This window comes from Typopeltis vanoorti, chromosome 4, assembly GCF_054136105.1.
Source record: "Typopeltis vanoorti isolate ZY-2024b chromosome 4, IOZ_Tvanoo_1.0, whole genome shotgun sequence".
Classification (NCBI taxonomy): Eukaryota; Metazoa; Arthropoda; class Arachnida; order Uropygi; family Thelyphonidae; genus Typopeltis; species Typopeltis vanoorti.
The window spans coordinates 67,635,060-67,660,187 of NC_143552.1; the positions used below are offsets into that span (position 1 = coordinate 67,635,060).

A 25,128-nucleotide genomic window follows, 5' to 3' on the forward strand; every position below is an offset into this window, starting at 1 on the left:
TATCTCAGAAGCAGTAGTGGTGAAGATTTTGAAAAAATTGGTTAGGGCTTGCATCCAGAAATGGAAAGCTTATGTTTTAGCAACTTGCTCAAATTCTATAACAATGTCACCATTGAACTAGACCAGGGGAAATGGATACACCATGATACTTTTGGATTGTGCTAAGGCTTTTGACAGAATATAGCATAGACTGTTGCATAATTTGGAGAATATGGGTTTGGACTATAGAATATTAGCATGGATAAGAGGATGACTGACTGACATATCAAAAAGTGGTATATGGGGGATGTGAGTTTGCAGGATTTAAGTAACCAGTGATGTACCACAAGGATCACTGCTTGGTCCACTGTTATTCAATCTGTACGTTAATGATATTGGGAAGGATTTGACAAGCAACATGCAGCTATTTGCTGATGAAGCAAATACAGGTAGGGTATTCAGAAATGCTGCTGATATATAGTACTTGCAGAATGATTTGAATAGGCTGGAATTGTTGGCATGGAAAAATGGATGTCAGTAAATGCAAAGTAATGCACTTTGGGTTGATTAGATTCCAATGCCGTATTATATTTGTGGGATTATGCTAGAAGAAACTGATCAGGCTAGGTATCTTGGAGTGTTAGTAGATAGGAAGTTGAGGTTCAGGGACCATGTAGCAAAGATTGCAAATATAATCAACTGCAATGGTGAAACAAACTTTCACGTGTAAAGATAAGGATGTCAGTTTGCCTCTTTACTAGGCCTTGGTAAGACCTCACTTGGACTAGTGTGCACAGGTCTGGTCTCCTAGTTTTCATTGTGATTTCAGATATATTGGAGCAAAGGAAGTGTTAAAAATTATATCAGGATTGTGGACAGATTGAGAATTTGTAGACTGCAGATACTAGCAAATAGAAGCAAGAGGGGTGATATGATTGAGACTAACAAACTTCTGAAAGGGTCATACAGTATTTCAGTTGATGGAATTTTTCAATTTATGTCCGCCCCACTCTTCCCACATGCAGTGGGAAGAGTGGGGTGGACATAAATCAGAACCCTTGCTCTAGCGACCAAACATGGTTGCAGCCACTTCAGGTCTCTAATAAGCAAGGTGGTGGTATTTCAGAGAATGAACGACATCTACCACAAACTATTAACCAATCAGTATATCAGGAATGGTAGTGAAGATTTTGGAAAAATTGGGAAAAATTTAGAAAAATCTCTACCTTGCAATGAACAGCATGGATTTACTAAGAGAAGGTCATGTTTTAACAATTTGCTCACATTCTATAATGATATTACCATTGAGTTGAGCTAGACAAGCGGAATGGATACACCATGATACTTTTGAATTTTGCTAAGGCTTTTGACAGAATACTGCATGGAACTGTTGCATAAATTGGAGAATATGGGTTTGGATTATAAAATATTAGCATGGATAAGAGGATTGCTGACTGACAAATATCAAAAAGTGGGTATACAGGGCAATGTGAGTCTGCAAGATTTAAGGTAACTGGTGGTGTACCACAAGGATTAGTCCTTGATCTACTGTTATTCAATCTGTATATTAATGATATTGGGAAGGATTTGACAGGAGACATACAGCTATTTGCTGATGATGCAAAGATAGGATAATCGGGAATGCTACTAATATGCAGCACTTGCAGAATGATTTGAATAGGCTGGAATTGTTGGCATGGGAAAATGGATGTCAGTAAATGCAAAGTAATGCACTTTGGCATGATTAGATATCCAATGTCGTATTATATTTGTGGAATTATGCTACAAGAAACTGATCAGGCTAGGGATCTGATCTTGGAGTGTTAATAGATATCAAGTTAAAGTTCAGGGGCCATGTAGCAAAGATTGCAAATACAATTCAAAAGATAATTGCAATGCCGAAACGAATTTTCACGTGTAAAGATAAGGATGTCATTTTGCCTTGATGAGACCTCACTTGGACTATTGTGCACAGGTCTGGTCTCCTGGTTTTCATTGTGATTCTGATATATTGGAGAGAGTGCAAAGGAAGTGTTAAAAATGATATCTGGATTGTGGAATAGTGATTACGAAGACAGATTGAGAAATTGTAGACTGCAGACACTAGCAAACAAGAGAAAGACAGCTGATGTGATTGAGACTTACAAACTTCTGAAGAGTCATACAGGATTTCAGTTGATGGAATTCTTCATTTTATGGAGGGTGGGGAAAGGACAAGAGGAGGGCATCCTTGAAAGCTACGAATGAATGCTACTAAGAAGTGGGTGAGATTTTTTCTCTCGTATGGTGGTGCGTCATTAGAATGTATTTCCATTGGATGTTGTGTGTGCAAGCAGTGTGGTGAATGAATTCAAGAATAAGTATAATAGCTTGTGCATCTAATATGTGGCCTTCCTGGAGGTCTCTCTTAATAATAATAGTAATATACATATATATAATTTTTTTTTCTTTCAGTTAGGAAAATATTGATCATTTTAGATATCTTACATTAGCTACTAAAGTGGTTCTTTTTAGAATTTTCTGTTATTGTTTGATTGCCATTCTGTTCTGAAAATTACACAAATAAAAGTTTTTAAGTGAGTTTTCCTCCAGTTTTATAGTTTGTTGTTATTATTATGCCAACTTGCTGTTTTCCTTATTAGTGTTGCTGCAAGCTAACAATATGCCCAGTGTATTTTTGAACATCTTTTTAGAAAACAGTCTGTGCTTTTTTTCAATTTCATCACTGGTAACAAAAACAATTTTGTTTGGTGGTTAGTAATTCTTGTGATGTTAGCATTGCTGTTGTAGTAATATTATCCATCTTAAACTCTTGAAATTCTCCAATGCAATCCATACATCCCTTCAGTACTACCATTCTTCAATGTTGCTGTTCTCTTAATTTGTAGGAAATATTTTGCTCATATCTCACCACCAGTGGAACATTAACAGGACTTCATATAAATTAGAATTTTGTATAAATTTAGTTTATATTAATGATATTCTACTGAACTGAAAAGTAATGCTTGCCATCAAGTTAACTCAATGTTTTCATGGATCTAGCTTCCTAAAAAGTCAAAAGATTGAATATGAAGTGGCTCTCAACATAATATAAGGAAACACGTATCCCAAGGAATGCGCTTTTCGTTGATGGGCACTCAAGAGTCTTTATGGTTAATTTAGTCTACTACTACTTAGTATAAAAACAAAAAATACTTTTTATTTATTTTTCTGATACTGTGAGTTGTATGTTCATTACAGTAGCAGTAACTATTATATAGCATGTGCTGCAATAATTATATTTGCGCACATTAGGATAAAATGTGGACTAAAACAAGAATTTAATATTTGTCAAGTATAATATATTACTTGTGTTATATTATTAGTGTTTAACACGTTCATTGCCAATCACGCGATGAGAGTTCTCACCAAACGTCCGATCACGCGTTATCGCGTGGACGTCACTAACTAAATAAAAAAATTTTTTAAATTTGGCCGCCACACGAAATTCCAATTTTCAGCTTGGCAATGAAAGTGTTAATAATATTAACTTAGTATTTACATACAGTCTATCAAACTCAGTATATCAAATTCACTTACCATTGTACAAAAAAAATAATAATTTGCAATTATGAATCTTTTTACAATGCTTTTATATGTTAGAATTCTTGTAGACTTCATGTAATTAGTACTTGCCATGTGCTCAATTAGAGATCGATAAATGTTTTAAAAAAAAAGTTTTTTGGACTAAATTGCACATGACAGCAAAGAAATTCACAGGAGATTGCCAACTGGACTTGAAGAGTGTTGGTATCCAACTAAGAGGCCATGGAAGTCTCTATAACTGTATAACTCAAAGCTGTATAACTGAGAGGAGATCTCCACATAGCCTTTAAAGGAATGCAGAGAACCAACCAGAGCTTCTGACCTAATGTCCAATCCTCACCTTCTCGTGGTCCACCCTGTTGGATATCTACCTGGATACTGAACAAACGAGGATGGGCTGGCAATTTAGGATTTAGCTGACCAAATTGTATTCTTATTGGCTTAAACCAATATAGAAAATGATGGTACAACATGACAAAATTTCATGCTGGCTGGAGCGTCGCCCGGTTAAACAAGGCTCTAATTGTTTTTGCCAGAGAACCAGGGCAAACAGCAAAAAGTCAGCTACTGGAACAAATCTGAAAACACACCCCAACAAACCATCACCAGAGTTAAAGATCGGTACTATCAACATAAGAAGCCCGAATGGCAAAGAAATGGAGCTAGCTGAGGAATTAGATAAGTACCAGATCGACATAATAGGGGTGACTGAAACAAGAAAGACAAAAACTGGTGAGATCTTTCTGAACAATAAATACAAAATGTTATATTCAGGCAATGACAATCAAGGAAAAGAAGGATTAGCCATAGTATTCAACACAAAATACAAGACTAATCTTCTTGAATGGCAGGCAGTCTCAAGTAGAGTGATGTGGACAAATATGAGAATGGGGAACTGGACAATGAGACTTATTTGTGCCTATGGTCCAACAGAAGGTTCTACTAAGGTAGAAGTGGAGGAATTTTTTGATGCTTTAGAAAAAGCAACTGATGCAATGAAAAAGGAAAAGTTGGTCCTGGTTGGGGATCTGAATAGCAGAGTAGGAAATGATTGTCAGACATACAAAAATATTTTGGGAAAATTTGGAGAAAAGAGCAAAGCTAATAATAATGGCAAATACCTGTTGGATTTCTGCTCAGGACATGGACTGGTTATTACTAACACAATGTTCCAGCATAAAAATGTGCACAAATTCACATGGAAAGAAGAGGCAAGGAATAAGAAAAGTCTCGTTGATAGTGATGTTTTCTCCCTGGTGCAGGACACCAGAGTGTACAGAGGATTTGAAATTGGAAGTGATCACAGTTTAGTCTTGAGCAGGATAAAATTGAATTTCATATTGAAAAGAATAACATATAAGAAAGTTTTAAAGCGAATAAAAGTTGAGCAGCTCTCAGATGTGAATTGTAGACTAACATACACAAATATTATTCAAGAAAAAACGAAAGAGTTTGAGAACAGGAACCAAACCTTGGAGATTCAGTATCAAGCCTTGAAGAAAACCCTGATTGATTCAGCCAGAGAGGCATGTGGTGAGGTTGTTCTGCAAGGATAGAAAAATCAGAACTCCATGCTGGACACAGAAAGTTAAAAAGGCAGTGAAGGAAAAGAGGAAATCATATCAAAGGTTCCTGACAAATAAGTCAGCTTTTCCTCTTAGAGAATACAGAGATAAATGTAAGAAAGCGAAACACTGTGTAAAACTAGTAAACAAAAGTCATGGGAGGCCTTTGGCAAGAACATAGAAAATAAATATCAAGAAGGTGGTAAGATATTCTGGATGTTATAGAAGAAGAGCTTAGAAATGGAGGAAAGAGTGCAGTAAAAGGAGTTAGAGATTATAAAGGTGACATGAAAATGGGAGAAAAAGATATCCTTAAAGTAGGGAGTAATTACTTTGAAAAACTGCTAAATGAAACAAACAGTGATAGCACAGTGGTGAAAAACACTCAACAGGCATACAGTCAGGAATACATATCCATACTTTAAGTAGAAAAAGCCATCAAAGGCTTGAAATGTGGAAAGGCAGCAGGAGTAGATGATATTCGACCAGAAATGCTGAAGTATGGTGGTATAAAAGTCTTACAGTGGCTGCACTGCATAGTTCAGAAAGGCTGGACAGAGGGGCGAATTCCCAAAGATTGGAGTAGAGCTTTAATAGTGCCCATATATAAAAAGGGAAATAAAACTGAATGTGAGAATTACAGAGGTATTTCCCTACTGAGTGTTCCTGGCAAGATCTATGCTAGTATACTTGAGAAATGGTTGAAAAGAATTGTGGAAGCTGTGAGAAAGTATGTGAATATAACAAAGATCTGTATTTAAGTTTTGTCGATCTGGAAAAGGCATATGACAAGGTGCCAAGAGAGAAGCTATTCAATACGCTACAATTATATGGTGTCAACGGGGCATTATATCAAGCAGTACTTATCTGTATTTGAGTTGTAAGTCAGCAGTTAGAATTGAGGGATGTACAGGAAGATGGTTTAATGTTAAATCTGGTGTGAGACAGGGATGCACATTATTCCCTCTGTTAATCATTATCTATATGAATCACATTATGAATTATGGAGGCAAGTGGTATTAAACATGATATCAGAATTGGAGATGTTAATGTCAGCTTTTTGCTTTATGCGGACGATGTTATACTTCTGAATAAATCTGCTACAAGTTTGCAAGATTCCCTGACTAAATTGAATAACTATTGTAATAGATATGGTATGAAGGTTAGCATTAAAAAGACAAAGACAATGAAAATAGGTAGAATTGCCGAAAATGTCAACTGTGTTGTGAATGGGGAACCTGTGGAACAAGTAAAACATTTCAGCTACTTAGGCACGATTTTTACTGAAGATGGTAAATTAAATATGGAAATAGATAACAGAATCAACAAAGCTGGTATGGTAGGAAGTCAATTGAATAAATTCATATGGAATAAGAGAAATTAGTTGGAACACTAAATTAGCTGTATACAAGACAGTGTTCAAACCAGTTTTAACTTATGGATCTGAGAGCTGGGCCAGAAGTAAAACACTTGACCAAAGTCTAGAGACCGCAGATATCAGAGTCCTGAGGAAGATTAGAGGCGTGACCAGATGGCATCGATGGCAATGTCATATTAAAAACGAGGATATTAGGAAAGAACTTGACATTGTCGGCATCCAGAAATGTGTTAGCAGAACTAATCTCAGGTGGTATGGTCACTTAAACAGAATGGGCGAGGAAAGATTAGCAAAACAAGTGTTCTCTGCCAGGTTGGCAGGAAAACAACCCAGAGGAAGACCAAGAAATAGGTGGATTGATACGGTACAATGTGCCTTAGATGATAGAAATATAAGATCTGATAATATTGGAGTCTTGACAAGTAATAGACTGATTTGGAGGAAAATTGTAGATAGGAAGTTAGTAATGATGTAAATTTTTCATGTAGTACTATCATACCTCTTGACATGTACACCTCTTGAGTATACATGTCAGGAATTTGATGATGACTTCCATAGCCTCATGTTTGCTTAAGTATTCATTTTCAGAATGAATTCTTAAACAAACATGAATCCTATGGCTGACAGATAAATAGTGCAATTAAGTACCAGAAAGGAGAAACTCGACATGCATTTATTTCAACATTCAAAAAATAAAAACACTGAAAGAAAAGTTGTTTTTTTATCTGAAGGACAGGAGTGATGTGATAAATGAATTATTATTCAGAAACCAGTGAAACAGTTTGATTAAAGCAGCACAAATGAAGAGTCCTATTTGTAGAGATATCAAGAGAAACTATTTTCACTGATCTAGGATTACTTGATATGACAGTGTTCATATGATTAGTGTGTGGAAGAAAATATATATGCTAGATGAAGAATTACTGCAGTCTTATAACAAAAATTTACATTTTGAGAAAAGGCCTATTAAATAACTCAGTCTGAACAACACTTATTCTTGATACAATTTTGCTGTAAATAAAATACTCAATCTGGTAGATATGTTAACAATATTTATTAATTTGTGAAACAGCTCAGTATGAATGATTAATCTTCTCTAATTATGAAAAAGAGATATCAAAAGATAGTAATTTTAGTAATCAGAAAGCCTTAGATCCAAAATAGTTTTATTACACACACTTATATATTTGGTCTTGAGTCAATCGTTTTTTGAATTTTAATAGGAATTAATTTTAAAGTCATTGCACTATATATATATATATATATATATATATATATATATATTCATATTTGTATATACTGACTATAACCGAGTCTAGAATAATAATTAAATTTATTCAAAACGCAACATGTTTCATCGAATTGTCCGACTTCTTCAGGCATGGGAACATAGAGAGCAAATAGACACTACAAGAAACATTGTATCACTATAAAAATGACTACTATAAAATTCAATTAGTTTTGAACTGTAGCTACAGCCCGTGTTGAAGTTCTATTGTTAGGCAGCTGTGTGCGTCTGATTTCACGAGTGTGCCAATATTGGATAGCAGAGCTGAAAGAGTCTGGTAGTTTATAGCTAATGTTATTATTTATGTGATGAGGGTCCATAACAATTTCCTTAGACTCGACTATGCGGCGCTCCATCTCGTTACGGCATATATGAAGGTTTAAAGTTGTTGTCCAGTTTATCTCATGTTGACAGCCTTCATCGTTTGTGTTTACTGAAAACAGCACATGGCTTGACAGGGCACTTGCTCTAGTTCTTTTGTAGGCAATGTCCCTCTGGTGTTCTTCCAGATGTAGGAGGATGGATTTTTCAGTTTGGCCATAGTATTGCTTCCCGCAGTCGCACGTGATTTTGTATACTCCTGGGAATTGTAGATGGTTGTGAGCTTGTTTGTATTTGCTTAAAATCGATCTTAGTTTAGGAAGAGTAGAGAAACAGGTTTTTATGTTGAACTTTCATAAAATTCTTCTTAGTTTCGTGTAGAGCGAGCTGATGTATGGTAAGGAGATATAACCTTTGGGGTTGTCTTGTGTTTCTGAGTTGTTTTGATGGCAGTGGTATAGATGCTTATTAATAGTTTTCGACGAGTAGCCATTACTTGTTAAGGTTCTTTGCAGATGTTGTAGTTCATTTTTTAGCTCTTCATCATCTGACAGTATAGATCTGGCATGATGTGCTAGGGTTGAGATGATATCCACTTTCTGTGCAGGATAGTGATGTGAGGACACATGCAGGTATCTATCTGTGTGAGTAGATTTTCTAAAGATTGAGATTTTAATAGAATCAGATGTCTTAGTAAGTCTTACGTCCAGGAAGGGAAGAGATCCATTTTCTTCAACCTTCATTGTTAATTTGATATCTTGGTGGAAGTTGTTTAAATGATTTTAAAAAGACTGAAGGTTATCGGTGCCACGTTCCCAGATAAGAAATATGTCATCTACAAATCTTAGCCAAATTTTTGGTTTGAGAGTAGCTGAGGAGATTGCCTTTTGTTCGAAATCTTCAAAAAAGATGTTAGCTAAAATAGGAGACAGGGAGCTGTCCATTGCCAATCCCTTATTTTGTTTGTAAACTTTTTTTCTCATATTGAAAGTAGCCGGAATGAACGCAATGTGATAGCAAGGAAAACATCTTTTTTGAAATCTTGTTCTTTAAAATATCGAGAACCTCTTGAGAACCACGTTAAAGCTCACCATGATATCTGAAGGCTGGAGTTTTAAATTTTCGAGACGAAATCTGTTGAGTTTTTTATATATGAAGAAGAATTTCCTGTAAAACCTTTTAAAGATGAAGCCAGAAACTTATGGGAACAAGGCATCGATAACCTTCAGTCTTTTTTTAATCATTTAAATAACTTCCACCAAGATATCAAATTAACAATGGAGGTTAAAGAAAATTGATCTCTTTCCTTCCTGGACGTAAGACTTACTAAGACATCTGATTCTATTAAAATCTCAATCGTTAGAAAATCTACTCACACAGATAGATACCTGCATGTGTCCTCACATCACTATTGTTGTGTCCTGAATAAGCTATGAAATGTTTATTATAAAATATTCAGGTCACAACCTTAAATACAACTAAGGCAGAGAATATGGAACGTTGGCAATAGGATAAGTGTAAGCTGTTTACAAGTACAAAACACTTAAAATTTAGGAATTTCATGAATTTGTATAATAAGCTTTTATATTTTATGTGTGATCCATGTAAGCTGGCAAATCCATCTGATAAAGCCAGTCTCTAGTACTAAATTAGCTAGGCCTATGAGTCAGGGTTCAAGGGTCACTTTTGCCATTCTGTATTATGGAAAAGAAGGGAGGGAGAGAAGTATTGAAAAGGAAACCTAAGCGTCTTCCAAGAAAGGAAGGCAGACACACATGTGAAAAAAAATAGAGGGAACTAAGGTGACCGCGTTGGCGCGAATCGCGAAGTTCGAGATTTGCCGAGAGGAAAGAGTTAAACAAAAAGGCCTTGCAAGCACGATTCGGAATCTTTTTCCTGGATTCTTGGTTCCTGATCTCTCGGAGAGCAGTCGAGCTCGTCGTCGTCGGGGGAAGTTCCTGGCTTATCGCGGAAGGCATTTGGATCATTTGTCATAGCGTTGGTATTGGGCCAAGCTATATCTGTGCACTGGATAACTGAGCGACGTCGTGCGATGGACAAACCAAATTGATGGCGTTCCAATCAAGGCGACGTCACCTTGCCAACACCCCAGTTTCTCGCGGAGATTCCACTCACACAGATCTACGGAAGATATCCTCTAAAGCGACTATATTGAAGGCCTTGATGACCAGACAAGGCAGGAACAAGCTTTAAGAATTCAAGGACAGACATGGTAATGTAGACTTTTAAAATACTAATTCCAGTTATAGAAGAGTGTGAATTCCTTGTGAGGACATTTGTATTGGACTGAACTTAAGGGACTGTAAGAGTAGCCTATAAGATTTGTTAAGTGTTAAGATTTGTTAGCCCACGAGGCTGAGTAGATATCTGATTATGTTAAACTTAATGTGTAAATTGTGCTATTGTGTTAACTGATGGCCACATGTATCAGAATGGCATGATGATGACCTATGAATTTTATACTTTATGATTGTATTAGTGTTATTTGTAATTTAGTCTGTGTGATTAGTACAAATTAATTAGAGCCTTTGAACTAAATTGAGTGCTACCATATTAACCTGCTTAAATTGTATTGTATTATTGTGTATCACCTTGAAGCTCATTAAATTGTTTCATTCATGTACTTGCCTGATCTGCTTATGTTATATGAATTCAAAACTACCACTCATAAAATCATTAACGAACTAAGCGGGATAAACCCATGAGAATAAATATATTAAGCGAGCCACAACTGTGAGAAAGAAATAAGCAAGCAGAGGAATAAGGTTAATCTTGATCAAGTTATCATTATCTCTCTGAAGGGATCACCCTGAGCAAGAATCCTTTCTATCCTAGGTATTAGCTGGCGCAGCAAAAGAAATAAATGTGTTAATACTTATAGGGCGAACTACATCAGATTGTTGTGTGATAAATTGACGTTTAGAGCATAGAGAGGCCAATAAGACTGCAGAGATCCTAAGAAATATATTAGTTTGATAAGGGACAAAAGAGTTATGTACATGTGTGAGAGAGAAAGGAAAATTAAGTAAAGATTAGTGGTGAGCTTGCTATAAGAACAAGGATAGGATATAAGGAAACATTATAACAAATGGCACAGATGATAGGATAAGAGAAAGATATAAAACAATAGAAGTTAATCTAAACGATTAGAGTATAAACCATTAATAACACTATCCTGCACAGAAAGTGGGTATCATCTCAACCCTAGCACATCTTGCCAGATCTATATTGTCAGATGATGAAGAGCTAAAAAATGAACTATTTTTTATCGAAAACTATTAATAAGCATCTATAACACCGCCATCAAAACAACTCAGAAACACAAGACAACCCCAAAGGTTATATCTCCTTACCATACATCAGCTCATTCTCCACGAAACTAAGAAGAATTTTATGAAAGTTCAACATAAAATCCTGTTTCTCTACTCTTCCTAAACCAAGATCGATTTTAAGCAAATACAAACAAGCTCACAACCATCTACAATTCCCAGGAGTATACAAAATCACGTGTGACTGCAGGAAGCAATACTATGGCCAAACTGAAAAATCTATCCTCCTACGTCTGGAAGAACACACCAGAGGGACATTGCCTACAAAAGAACTAGAGCAAGTGCCCTGTCAAGCCATGTACTGTTTTCAGTAAACACAAACGATGAAGGCTGTCAACATGAGATAAACTGGACAACAACTTCAAACCTTCATATATGCCGTGACGAGATGGAGCGTCGCATAGTCGAGTCTAAGGAAATTGTTATGGACCCTCATCACATAAATAATAACCTTAGCTATAAACTACCAGACTCTTTCAGCTCTGCTATCTGATATTGGCACGCTCGTGAAATCATACGCACACAGCTGCCTAACAATAGAACTTCAACACGGATTGTAGCCAGTTCAAAGCTAACTTAATTTTATAGTAGTCGTTTTTATAGATACAATGTTTCTTATAGTGTCTATTTGCTTTCTATGTTCCCACACCTGAAGAAGTCGGACTATCCGATGAAACATGTTGCGTTTTGAATAAATTTAATTATTATTCTAGTCTCGGTTATAGTCAGTATATACAAATATGAACATATCCCAATTCCGAGTTAATACTACAAATTCATCCAAGCTTGATTTGCTTCCTTAGCCTTCAAAGTAAAAGGCTGGTTATATTCCACTAATCCCCATAATAATAGGTGCCTAAAACACCTATTATTATAGGAACAACTTGGATGAATATTATATATATTATTTTAAATTTGGTCTTGTGTTAATCGTTTCCTGAAATTTAAAATGAATTAATTTTAGTCATTCACCAATCTGATATGAACTTTGTAATTTTCCCTTAATGCTCAGTATGAACACAAAACTAAATTACTACATCTGATAGAATTGCATCAAGCGTGTACAGATGCACCATAACAAATTCCTGAGAGTCCTATAGATCCACAGTGCTATGAATGCTAAAGGGAATTCACTATAGCCAATTATTATGTTTTCTTTGAGTCTGCTTTAATAAAAATTTAACTGTATTCAGTTAATTCTTATTTTTTATAACATTGCAGTCTTTCACTCAATGTTATGAATACAGTTGCAGTTCCAAGATGTTCATTCTCGTTACACATAAATGAATTATTTACATATTTTGATTATTTTTATTTATTTGGTTCTTTTTTTAATATATAAATTTCCATCCATAACTTTATGCACTGATAAAATTTTGTATTAATGAAAACGCTAGAAAAATATTTCATATATGCTTAAATGTTATTGTTATTCTTTCTTTCAACTGAAATTTAATTTTTATCACTTAAATGTTAACCATTCTCTGGGATTATGAATGAGAATTTTATTTATGACATCCTGGCTGAATCCTTTTGCTCTCATCTTGGGAACTACATTCACCAGAATATGTGACAAACCATGACCTCCGTATTTCATCTAGAAGTAAAATGAAAAATATTGAGATTTAAGCAATAAATTCGATAAAATTTAAAATTAATTGACCCTAAATATTTATGCATTTAGAAACTAGACACAACAATAAAAATTGAAATCCCCCCCCCAAAAAAAATTCTCCAAGTACATCATAATTTTCTAGTACATACTCTCATATGGTACTGATTTTAATACAGTCTAACACAGCATTTGATGACTATTTTTTTTTCTTTTTTCAAATTGATCTGTTATTTCTCTCAAAAACAGTAATAGCTGCATCATGTGTTAGATCCTACTTTGTCTTAATCTACACTCTGGATCCGACATGTTATTTACTACGATGTTCTTAACCCAAAAATAGTTGCTAGTTGGTTTCTAATTCAAATATAGAGAAAATTTATATTTAAAGACTGTGCCACTCTATATCTGAATTAGTTCAAGAATTGAAGAAAAATCAACCTTCAACTATCTCTCCTTAAAATATATACTGGCCGAGTATATTTGACTTACTTAATTTACTCGCTTTGGTTCGAATATTTTATGAATGGTGCAGTAAAAGAGATTTAGGCAAAATACAACTTTTGATTAACAAAAACAAACATTTACTTTTAAAATCACAAATTTTACACTTAACTTCAAATCACTAATTAAGTTATTAGAAACACTTCAGCCTTCCTGGCAATACAGTCATGCAAACTCAGACAATGGTAATTCTGCTATCTCTACTTTACAGTCTTCTCACAGTTCCTAAAATTCCAAATACAATAAAATCGCAGTAACACACCTCTTCACAAACAAACACTTTTAATTTTACATTTCGGCTAATTCTCCACAATAGTTACTGTTAGTAGCAGGGAATTCTAAGATGAAACTCGCACACTTCTCTGTACAGAAATATTAATGGTTGGAATAATCTTACCGATAATCTTTTTCCTTCATCTACTTATACGTAAACACCTTAAACATTAAAACGCACTCATTAAAATAATTCTTCTAAGCAATAACTGAATTAATTATTGGTCACAATACACATAAACAAATGTTGTTGCACAAAGTACTACTGATCACTCATGAAATAAGGCAACACACAATAATTCCTTAACTTGAGATTTTATATGCACAGTTGTTCATACTTCCGGCATTCAATTAATTCTTTAGACATATAATTCTAAACACAACTAATGGTAAACTTCAACTTTAACAACCTCTACTATTCTCTCGTTACTCCGTGCTATGCTTAAAGATTCCGTGTGTCCTTGAAAGATCGGTCCTGAAATTAAATCTCAACTCAAATATCGCTAGTCTATTTAGTAGTCACTCAGCTGTCTTCCGTAGCTATAATTGTTATTCTACAACTTATTAGCTAACCGCTTCTCAACTAGCAGACCTTATTTAGCTGCTTGAGTGACTTGCCGACTCGCTATTAACATACTGTGATGATTTCCGAATGCCCCGATTCCAACCTAATGCTACTCTCTCTCTTATAAATCTCTAATGCTCTCTCTTTTCCAGCGTTCCTTGCTTTTTATATCCGTTTTTCCCACCTTGATTGTTCATGTGATTTCTTTCTAAAACTCTTTTCAATAAACCTTCTCACGTGGTGTTCCAAAAACGTGCTCGCTCGCTCACATACGTTTCCATGACAACAAAACGAAACATAATAAAATTGAGCTATTATATAACGTTAAATTTCTACAAACAGGAATAAATAGAGAATATTTACATTTCAATAATGCGCAGTTAAATTATCAAATACAAACTCTTATAATATTAACATAGTAATAATTAAAATAGCTTAATAATATTTAATACATATATCTTGATTAAATAATTAAATATTAGACAAAATTAAGGTAGTTATATGAATATTAGATTGGAAATAAGTTGTTTACATTAAATAATATTTACAAGTCTAGCCTAAGTGATGGGAGATCATGTTGGATTCTGAAGAAAATAATAATTACTCCAATCTCCGTATAATCAGAATCCAACATTAGTCTTCCTCTGGATCTTTTTCTTGTCATTTTTGTTTTAAATTTAATTTTTTTTGCTAATCCTTCTACTCATATTCTGTTCAAGTGACCATACTTCTTGCATTAGCTGTGCTGACACATTCTTGTGTTCTTTCTTATAACTTCACTTTTAATATGATTATGCTATCTGGTCACCCTCTAATTATATGCCTAAGAATCTCATATCTATCGTCTCCAGAGTAGATAAACTGTTTTATTTCAAACCCAGCTCTCATATTCATAAGTTAAAATTAGTTTGAATACTGTCTTATATAACTGCAAACTTGGTGTTTTAGTTAATTAATTGAGCAACATTAATTGATTCAATTCATTTCTGAACATACTACCTTCCTTATTGTTATTTACTTCTGTAATTAATTTTCCCTTTCATTAGGAACTTTCCCTAAATAGCTAAAATGTGTAACCTGTTTTATAGATTGACTGCTGAAAATGCATAGATGTTTCTGTTCAGTATGATAATTGAATATCAAGTTTACAATCACTTTCCATAATGATATGATCCATGTAGATTGTAAATAATAGACTAGGTATCTTACAATTCTACCTTACATCTAATTTAAACTTTGATTCTAACTGCTGATTTGAAACTCATGTATATCAAGCCTAACTACATAGTCTGCTATGTCTGTTAATTACAGGCATTCTTTGAGTAATTTGTCTGTCTTCTGCAATGAAACCTCAAGTTTCCAGGTGAAAACTGGGCTACCTCCATATGAGACTAGCTAACTCACCTTCAGTTGAAAACAAGTTCTGAGAGGCACTAAGGAATATGGAAAAAACAATATATATTGTTTTTTCACGTAGGCACAAGAAAGTTTCTTATTAATGTCATCATAATTATCAGATTCCTGATATGTGCCCTCAAGTGTATGACTAAGGTATATAACCAAATATTTTAATTCAAAACTTATCTTCAGTGTAACTAACAGTTCACACAAAGGTAGAATAATAACCAGTGGCGGCTCGTGGCTTGAAATTGTGGGGGGGGGGTACTGCAACTTTCGAAATATACATGCAACACTGTAAGTACAGTGTATACGTGTTTTGATAAAATATCAAAATTATGGTCAAAATTTAAAAAAAAATTAAACATGAAAAAATATTGTTTATTATCGATAAAATTATACAGTTTGGTATAATTCAAAATTACTTAAAAATTGTAAATCCATTCCTTTAATTGTAATTAAAGGAATGGATTTACAATTTTTAGACATTACAATTAAATCCTTTAATTGCAATGTCCAAATATTTAAAGAAATGGAGTAAACACGATAAGCACTATGAACATTTATTATTTTTTATACAAAATAAGAGAACTGTATAGGATTGTTGATGATACAATTAAATTTATAAGCAAATATAAATAAATTAATAAATATATTTATATATCGAAAAAAATTGGGGATGCTGCAGTTCCACAGCGCCTATGCACGAGCCGCCCCTGATGATAACAATGGATTTCAAAAGAGATAAGTCATATTGAAGTAGTACAGTAGATATAACACTGATACATATATGCTATTGAAAGAAAAGAAAAATTAAGGATCAGACTTTCCCAAATTTTTGGTAATGAAACATAACCATTCCAGTTACTTAAATTAAGGGGATATTAAATCCCACATAGTTTTAAAACTGAATAAGAAACTCAAAGATAGGAATCAGAGAGTTTCTTGCCGAATATAGTAAAAACTATAAAGTATCGGTGACACTAGCGTTAGCCAATGCAAGTGACCCTAGTATGTAGTAGAACTCTTTGAATAAGTGCTCAGATTTAAAATGGCATATATGTAAAAGACAGGTCTCTGACCAGAAGATTATGTAGTCTGTGTCATCTTGTACTGTGCTAGACCAGACTTTTTTTTTTTTTAATAAGAGGAGGGGGGGGAGGAAGAGTAGAAGAGAATCTTTATCGTTTCTCCACCAGACATCCTGTGTGTCCAAAGTATGAGAGAAGACAACTAAGGAACCTAGTAAACAGGATGGAAAGAGGAGACTGTGTAGTTGTGAGTGCTTTGTCTGTTAAACTATCAACACAATATGATAGATATTGTGTTGATAGTTTGAGTCTCCCAAGATGAGTCTTATGACTCCATGGAGGTGGCTATGCAATAATAATAATAATATTCTTACCAAAGTCTTCCCATGAGTTTTGTTTAGCTATTTTTACACATAGTTTAGCTCTCTTACATTTTACCAGTGATACAAAATGCGCAGCGGCAATTAGAGCACCTGCAAAACTCTTTCCAGAGTGATTCGGCTAACGTAAATAACCAGCGTAAGAGTGGGCGAGCTTCTGAAATGAAGGAAAGAGTGTTGTATGGTGACTCGTTATTAAGAGGAGTGATAGATGGGAGTGTAACTAAATCGTACTTACCGGGTGCGAAATTTAAGGATGTAAGTGAGAGTATTAGAGTGCAAAAACAGAGGGTGAAAGAATTAATAATTGTGGCAGGTACGAATGAATTGAAAGGTGATAAATTTTTTATGAGAGAGGACTTGAAAGTATTGCTAAAGGTAGCGCGAAAGAAAAGAGTGACAGAGTTAGAATGGTGAGTCTGTTGCTGCGGTACGACAGAGAGGAGTTTAGAAGGACGGCCATAATCACAAATGACATTATGCGCAGGTTATGCAGACGGTATGGTGTGGAATGAGTTTGATGGGCGAAAGGACTTATACAAGATGGATGGCCTGCATTTGAATGGAACGTGGTGTGCGAAGACTGGAAAAAGTGTTGCTGAACGAAGTGAAAATGGATGTGCAGAACCAGGGAAACTAGAACTACCAAGGATGGGGGGGGGGGAGTGGATATGCAGACATCAATGAGACAGTTGAGTGTAAAAATGTATATAATGTACCTGAGCCAGCACTAAGGACAAAAAATGGGAATGGGACATTTAGAATAACGCATCAAGATAGGGGTGGGACAAAGGGATCACTGCATTTCATGTATACTAATGCCAGGAGTATTAGGAACAAGAAGGAAGAATTTTTGGCCTTGATTGGCTCTTCCTGGTCACAGGTTATTGGCATTAGTGAAACATGGCTGACGGAAGATGATATAGTTAGTGGGATAGAATGTGTAGGTTATAGTGTGTTTAGGAGGGACAGAGAGAATAAAATGGGGAGAGGGTTGTTATTGATGATAGCTGATGAACTGCAGCCAAGGAGAATTGAAGTTGTATTGCAGGATAGTGAAAGGAGCTCGTTTGAGGCTATTTGGTGTGAGATTGAGACTGGCAGAATAAAATATACAGTTGGGTGCTGCTATAGACCAGGTGATGGAATAGATGGTGGAGATAGTATGCATAAACAAATTGATGAAATGAGTGGAAGGAGGGTAATTATTATGGGGGATTTTAATTATGGTAACATTGATTGGAAGGAGGAGAGGACACATGTGAGGAAGGAAATGGATTTTATTCAATTATTAAGGGATAACTATCTGAGACAGCATGTAATTGAAAATACTAGGGGTGTGAGAGTGCTTGACCTGGTAATAGCATCTTATAATTTGACTGTAATGAATATGACCATGTTGCCACCTATTGGTGAGAGTGATCATAAGGTCTTGACCTGGGAGGTAGCTAAAGGTGTGGAATTTTTGATTAAGACAGGGTATATGTGGAATTACCGTGCTGGCAAGTATGACAAGCTTAGGAGATTCCTTGGATTAGTGCCATGGCATGTACAACTGCAAGGGCTGGACGTCGATAGAGCATGGGAAGTGGTCAAGGAGCATTTACAGGAGGTTATGGCTGATTGTATACCTAGGGTCCGAATAGTAAAACAAGTAGGAGTTAAATGGATGAATAACATCATTAAGCTTGAGCTGCAAAAAAAGAAACAATTGTTGAGGGAATTTAAAGAAAGGGGTGACCTGCAGGCACACGAACGGTATAAAGTGCAGGCCAGAAGGGTAACCAGTGTGGTAAAAACAGCAAAAGCCGATTATGAAAGGAAACTAGCTATGCAAGCAAAAGAGAATCCCAAACAGTTCTTTCAATATGCTGCAAGCAAGAAAAAACTACATGGCAAAATGATTTTAAGGAATGACGATGGTAAGGAGGTCACTGAACCAGTCGATATAGTAGAGTTACTGAGCATGCACTTTGCAAAAGTATATCATCCAGGTGGTGACATTGAAAAAATGAAGGAGCCATTAGTTTATATGGGAATTGTGATGAATGAAGTGGAGGTGAATAGTCTATTACAGAACCTTAATGTGAATACGTCTGTGGGATTGGATAGTATACCGGCATGGGTCTTGCGTGAAGCGGCTAAGGAATTATCAGTGCCCTTGACCGTGTTGTTTAATCTGAGTCTCAGGTCTGGTTTAGTCCCAAAGGTGTGGAAAGAGGGGAAAATAGTTTCACTGCATAAAGGAGGATCCAAGACTATGATTGCAAATTACCGACCGATCAGCATATCAGGATTTGTTGTCAAGAGAAAAATACCGGAATGGATTGATGAAAATGAGATACTGTACAGGGGACAGCATGGCTTTGTAAAGGGTAGATCATGCCTGAGTAACTTGCTCAAGTTTTATAACAAGGTGACGGCTGAACTGGATAAGGGAAATGGGTTTACAGTGATACTGCTGGACCTGGCAAAGGCGTTTGACAGGATACCACATTGAATTCTAATCCGTAAACTACAACATATGGGAATGGATATAGGGTTGGTGAGATGGATAGGTGGGTGGTTGATGGAGAGATATCAAAGAGTGGTTTATTCAGGAGTGGAGTCCAAAAGACGGCCTGTGACTAGTGGGGTGCCACAGGGTTCTGTTCTTGGACCACTGATGTTTAATCTGTTCATTAACGATATAGGGAAGGATCTAAGTGGAACAGGTCATTTGTTCACTGATGATGCAAAGTTGGGGAGGGCAATAGTGAATGCAGATGTCAAAGTCTTGCAGAATGACTTAGATAGATTGGAGTTCTGGGCTAAGGAGAATGGATGTCAATTTAATGTGACAAAACGTAAGGTTATGCATTTTGGGGTGAAAAGATTAGCAGCAGTATACCACATGAGTGGAACTGTACTCCAAGAGATTGATAAGGCCAGGGACTTGGGAGTGTTGGTGGATAGGGAGATGAAGTTTATGAAGTTTAGATGGCACATTGCAAAAGTAGCTAAATCAGCTCATCAACTCACTTGGTTGTTGAAAAATACCTTAACGAGCAGACACAAGCAAGTTATTGTACCTCTGCCGAGCCTTGATAAGACCTCATCTCCCTATCCCAGATTTGGTCACCTAAGTTCCTTCTTGATAGGGAGGAGGTGGAGAGGATCCAGAGGTGAGTGACTAAGATGATAGCAGGTCTATGGAATGAACCATATGAGAACAGGTTGAAGATTTGTGGGTTGCAGAAACTGGTTGATAGGCGGAAAAGGGGAGATATGATTGAGACATTCAAATTGCTAAAAGGATTCTATAAGATTAATTCAGAGGATATTTTTGAGATCAGGACTGGTGGTGGGAGAACTAGGGGACACCTATGGAAGCTGGGCAAGAGTAGCCCAAAAATAATAATAATAATAATAATTCTTTTAGGGAAATCTGCTGACTTATTTTCTAGAAACTTTGTATGCTGTCTCTTTGTCCAGGACTACTTTTTTAACATCTTTTGTCCACACACACACCTCCCTAGCTGAATCAATCGATGTTTTTTTTCCAGAGTTTTGCCATTGAGACTTGAAGGTTTGGTTCTTGTTTTCAAACTGTTTCATTTTTTCTTGAATAATGTTTGTATAGTTGACTTTACAGTTTTGCTGTAAAAGCTGCTCAACTTAAATTCTTTTTAAAACTTTCTTACATACTTTTCTTTTCAATGTGATATTCATTTTTCTCCTACTTATCACGAAGTGATGGTCACTTCCAATTTCAAATCCTCCATACACTCTTGCATCCATAACTAGCATGAAGATATTACTATCAACAATCATAGTCAGTGAGGCTTTTCTTATTTCTTGTGTCTTCTCTTGACGTGAACTTGTGTACATCTTTATGTTGTAACATAGTTTGACAATGACTAATCCATGTCCTAAGCAGAAATATGGCAGATACTTACCATTATTATTATTAGCTTTGCCCTTTCTCCAAATTTTCCCAAAATATTCATATCTGCCTGGTGGAATTCATTTCCAACTCTGCGTTTACAAATGCTGATCAAGTGAGAGAAACATATAACAAACAAAAATGGTCTCTCAAGATATACAAAATACTATATTATTCTTTATTTTCATTATTTGCATGCACATTTAATATAACTGAGTTCTAAATAATATTTAGTTATGATCCAAAATATAGCTATTATGGCAGAACGAGAAATTTTAAACCATTGATACTAACCAGCCTATGTTTTGTATGCACATCATGAGAAATAACAAGCTTGTCCTGAAAACCTTGGTCAACTAAATATTTCAAGCGATCAATACGTTGAGCATCACTGGGCATATCAACATTATCATTTAACTGATAATGTGATACTTCAATACCAAACAGATCAAATTCACAGAAAGATCCCAAAGAAGCAAACTCTGCCAGGGCTGTTGTTTCTATGATGGTACCTGTTAATTAAATAAGTATTAATACTTTCACAAATAAGAACTGTTTAATATTTATAAATGACACATTTATTTTTTTGTAAAAAAAAATACATATATAAAAAATATAATCAAAAAAGTATAAAAACTTTAGCCCTCTCATAGACCTAAAGTACTGTAGGTTTACAACCTTTGTGGGTGAGAGTCACATAAAAAAAAAAAGAGACAGAGAACAAAGATACCATAATAGTTCAACATAATCATTATTTCATTACATTATACAGTCCTTTTTTTTTGTAACTTACTATCAAATTCATATTTGAGGTTGTTTGGCTCAATCTCAAGTGTGAACTGAATGCATTTGGATTACTTAGGAAGATGACTAAAGGTGTCATGTTCCTATGGCGGTGAAGAGGGGATGTTTCAAGTTGCAAATATATCAACATATGTTATTTTTAGAGGGACCTGTGGCATAGTATAATTATTAAAAACAACACGTAAGTCCATAGTAATAACTTGAATTAATAAATAAGGTAGATATTTCATACTAAAAATAATAGTACATCTTCAGTGTTACAAACAGATAGGAATAGAATACAAGTAACGAATATTCGGTGGATCACCTATTAAAATACAATGTTGTCGTGAGCTAGGAAATGAAAGAATTAATAAATAATTAATATTTTAGATAATTAGTTTTTTAATGATTACATAAAATAAAAGTCTCCCAGATCTTCGAAAGAGAGAGAGAGAGAGAGAGAGGCAATCATTTCGATTTAAATTCGGTCGGTGTAAAAAAGCTTCACAACTTTCTTTAAAGAGGCGTTCATATTTGAACCTGCATCTATGAAGTAGAATAGCTTTATCCCACTGGATATTATGGGTAGTGGTAATACTGTGTTGTGCTAGACCAGACTTCTGAGGTTTGTTGTAATCAATATAATATTGATGTTCTTTAATTCTTTTTTCCACAGAACGGCCAGTTTGTCCAAAATAAGAAACATCACATTCACAAGGAATTTTGTAAAAGCTAGCCAAAGACAGAGATGACAGTTTATCTTTTGTAGAAGGCAATAAGGAAGAAATTTTGTTGATAGGAATATAAGTGGAAATCAATTGATACTTTTTTAAGTACCAATTGATTAATAAAATTCTACCTATAGGTTCTGAGATTCCTGGAATGTAGGGGATTGGAACTCTGCAAACTGTTGAAGAAACCTTAGGTATTGGAACATAAGATTCAATTATCTGTTGGATTTGATTAGGGTTGTAATTATTAGATACCATTAACTTTTTAATGATGGAAAGTTCTTCTTGTAAGATTTCTGGAGAAGAGCAAACTTTATGTGCCCTATTAATTAGAGATTTAAGAATGCCAAATTTTTGAGATGTATGGTGAGCAGACTTTTTATGAATGTATCTGCCAGTAAATGTGGGCTTTCGAAAGACGCTTGTAGATAAGGTACCAGAAGAAGTTCGAGTAAGCAGGATGTCCAAAAATGATAAAGTACCAGAATTTTCCTTTTCCATGGTGAATTGGATATGAAGATGAAGGCTATTTATCTGTTGTAGAAAGGTGGAAGGCTCATCTTCAGTATGTGACCAAATGGCAAAAACATCATCGACATAACGATACCAAAGAGATGGTTAAGGGTGAATGGATGAAAACATAGTCTCTTTGAATTGTTTCAAAAAATAGTTAGCCAAAGGTGGAGACAACAGACTACCCATGGCAGTACCTTCAACTTGTTTGTAGAACTTGTTTTTCCAACTAAATTATGTGGATAAATTATGCACCTACTTTGGAAGATCTCCTCGTCTATATGGTCTCCCGAAAATCCATAAAGAAGGCTATCTAGTACGACCAATCGTGAATTGCATTGATTCTCCTACTTACCGAATTGCAAAAGTCTTGTCTCGTTCTTTAAGTGCTCTCACTGGACATTCAAGATCCTACATAAAAAAACTTCAACAGATTTCCTGGAAAAAATCAAGGATTTAAAAATCAAAGAGTCTGAGTTGTTAGTCAGTTTTGACATTGTATCTCTGTTTACCAATATTCCATTAGCTGACACAGTCAATTTATTATATGAAGATTACCCTCCAGATATCGCAAAAATTTTCGAATTTGTTATCCATTCAGGTTATTTTAGTTGGAAAAACAAGTTCTACAAACAAGTTGAAGGTACTGCTATGGGTAGTCCTTCGTCTCCACCTTTGGCTAACTATTTTTTGAAACAATTCGAAGAGACTATGTTTTCATCCATTCACCCTCAACTATCTCTTTGGTATCGTTATGTTGATGATGTTTTTGCCATTTGGTCACATACTGAAGATAAGCTTTCTACAACAGATGAATAGCTTTCATCTTCATATCCAATTCACCATGGAAAAGGAAAATTCTGGTACTTTATCATTTTTGGACATCCTGCTTACTCGAACTTCTTCTGGTACCTTATCTACAAGCGTCTTTCGAAAGCCCACATTTACTGGCAGATACATTCATAAAAAGATACTCATAAAATCTCAAAAATTTGGCATTCTTAAATCTCTAATTAATAGGGCACATAAAGTTTGCTCTTCTCCAGAAATCTTACAACAAGAACTTTCCATCATTAACAAGTTAATGTATCTAATAATTACAACCCTAATCAAATCCAACAGATATTTGAATCTTATGTTCCAATACCTAAGGTTTCTTCAACAGTTTGCAGAGTTCCAATCCCCTACATTCCAGGAATCTCAGAACCTATAGGTAGAATTTTAAAAAAGTACCAATTGATTCCCACTTATATTCCTATCAACAAAATTTCTTCCTTATTGACTTCTACAAAAGATAAACTGCCATCTCTGTCTTTGGCTGGCGTTTACAAAATTCCTTGTGAATGCGATGTTTCTTATTTTGGACAAACTGGCCGTTCTGTGGAAAAAAGAATTACAGAACATCAATATTATATTGATTACAGCAAACCTCAGAAGTCTGGTCTAGCACAACACAGTATTACCACTACCCATAATATCCAGTGGGATAAAGCTATTCTACTTCATAGATGCAGGTTCAAATATGAACGCCTCTTTAAAGAAAGTTGTGAAGCTTTTTTACACCGACCGAATTTAAATCGAAATGATTGCCTTTCTCTCTCTTTCGAAGATCTGGGAGACTTTTATTTTATGTAATCATTAAAAAACTAATTATCTAAAATATTAATTATTTATTAATTTCTTTCGTTTCCTAGCTCACGACAACATTGTATTTTAATAGGTGATCCACCGAATATTCGTTACTTGTATTCTATTCCTATCTGTTTGTAACACTGAAGATGTACTATTATTTTTAGTACGAAATATCTACCTTATTTATTAATTAAAGTTATTACTGTGGACTTACGTGTTGTTTTTAATAATTATCAACATATGTGCAACTTTATTATTATGAGTATCTCCATGGAGTCGGCAGACTCATTGCAGGAGACCCAAACTATCAAA

General features: G+C 35.0%; 1 protein-coding gene across 2 annotated transcripts in view; it reads right to left on the reverse strand.

Annotated features, from left to right (window-relative positions):
* Positions 1-12,750: 12,750 nt before the first annotated feature.
* LOC150107380 (N-acetyltaurine hydrolase) overlaps positions 12,751-25,128 on the reverse strand; it is a 122,104-nt gene continuing 109,726 nt past the window's right edge. For both annotated transcript variants that reach the window (XM_090391242.1, XM_090391243.1), the window contains exons 6-7: positions 21,449-21,666; positions 12,751-13,063 (exon numbers count right to left, since the gene is read on the reverse strand). In XM_090391242.1, the coding sequence (XP_090247368.1) occupies positions 12,929-13,063; positions 21,449-21,666 (353 nt within the window). In that variant the 3' untranslated portion in view covers positions 12,751-12,928. The remainder of the gene's footprint in view (positions 13,064-21,448; positions 21,667-25,128) is intronic.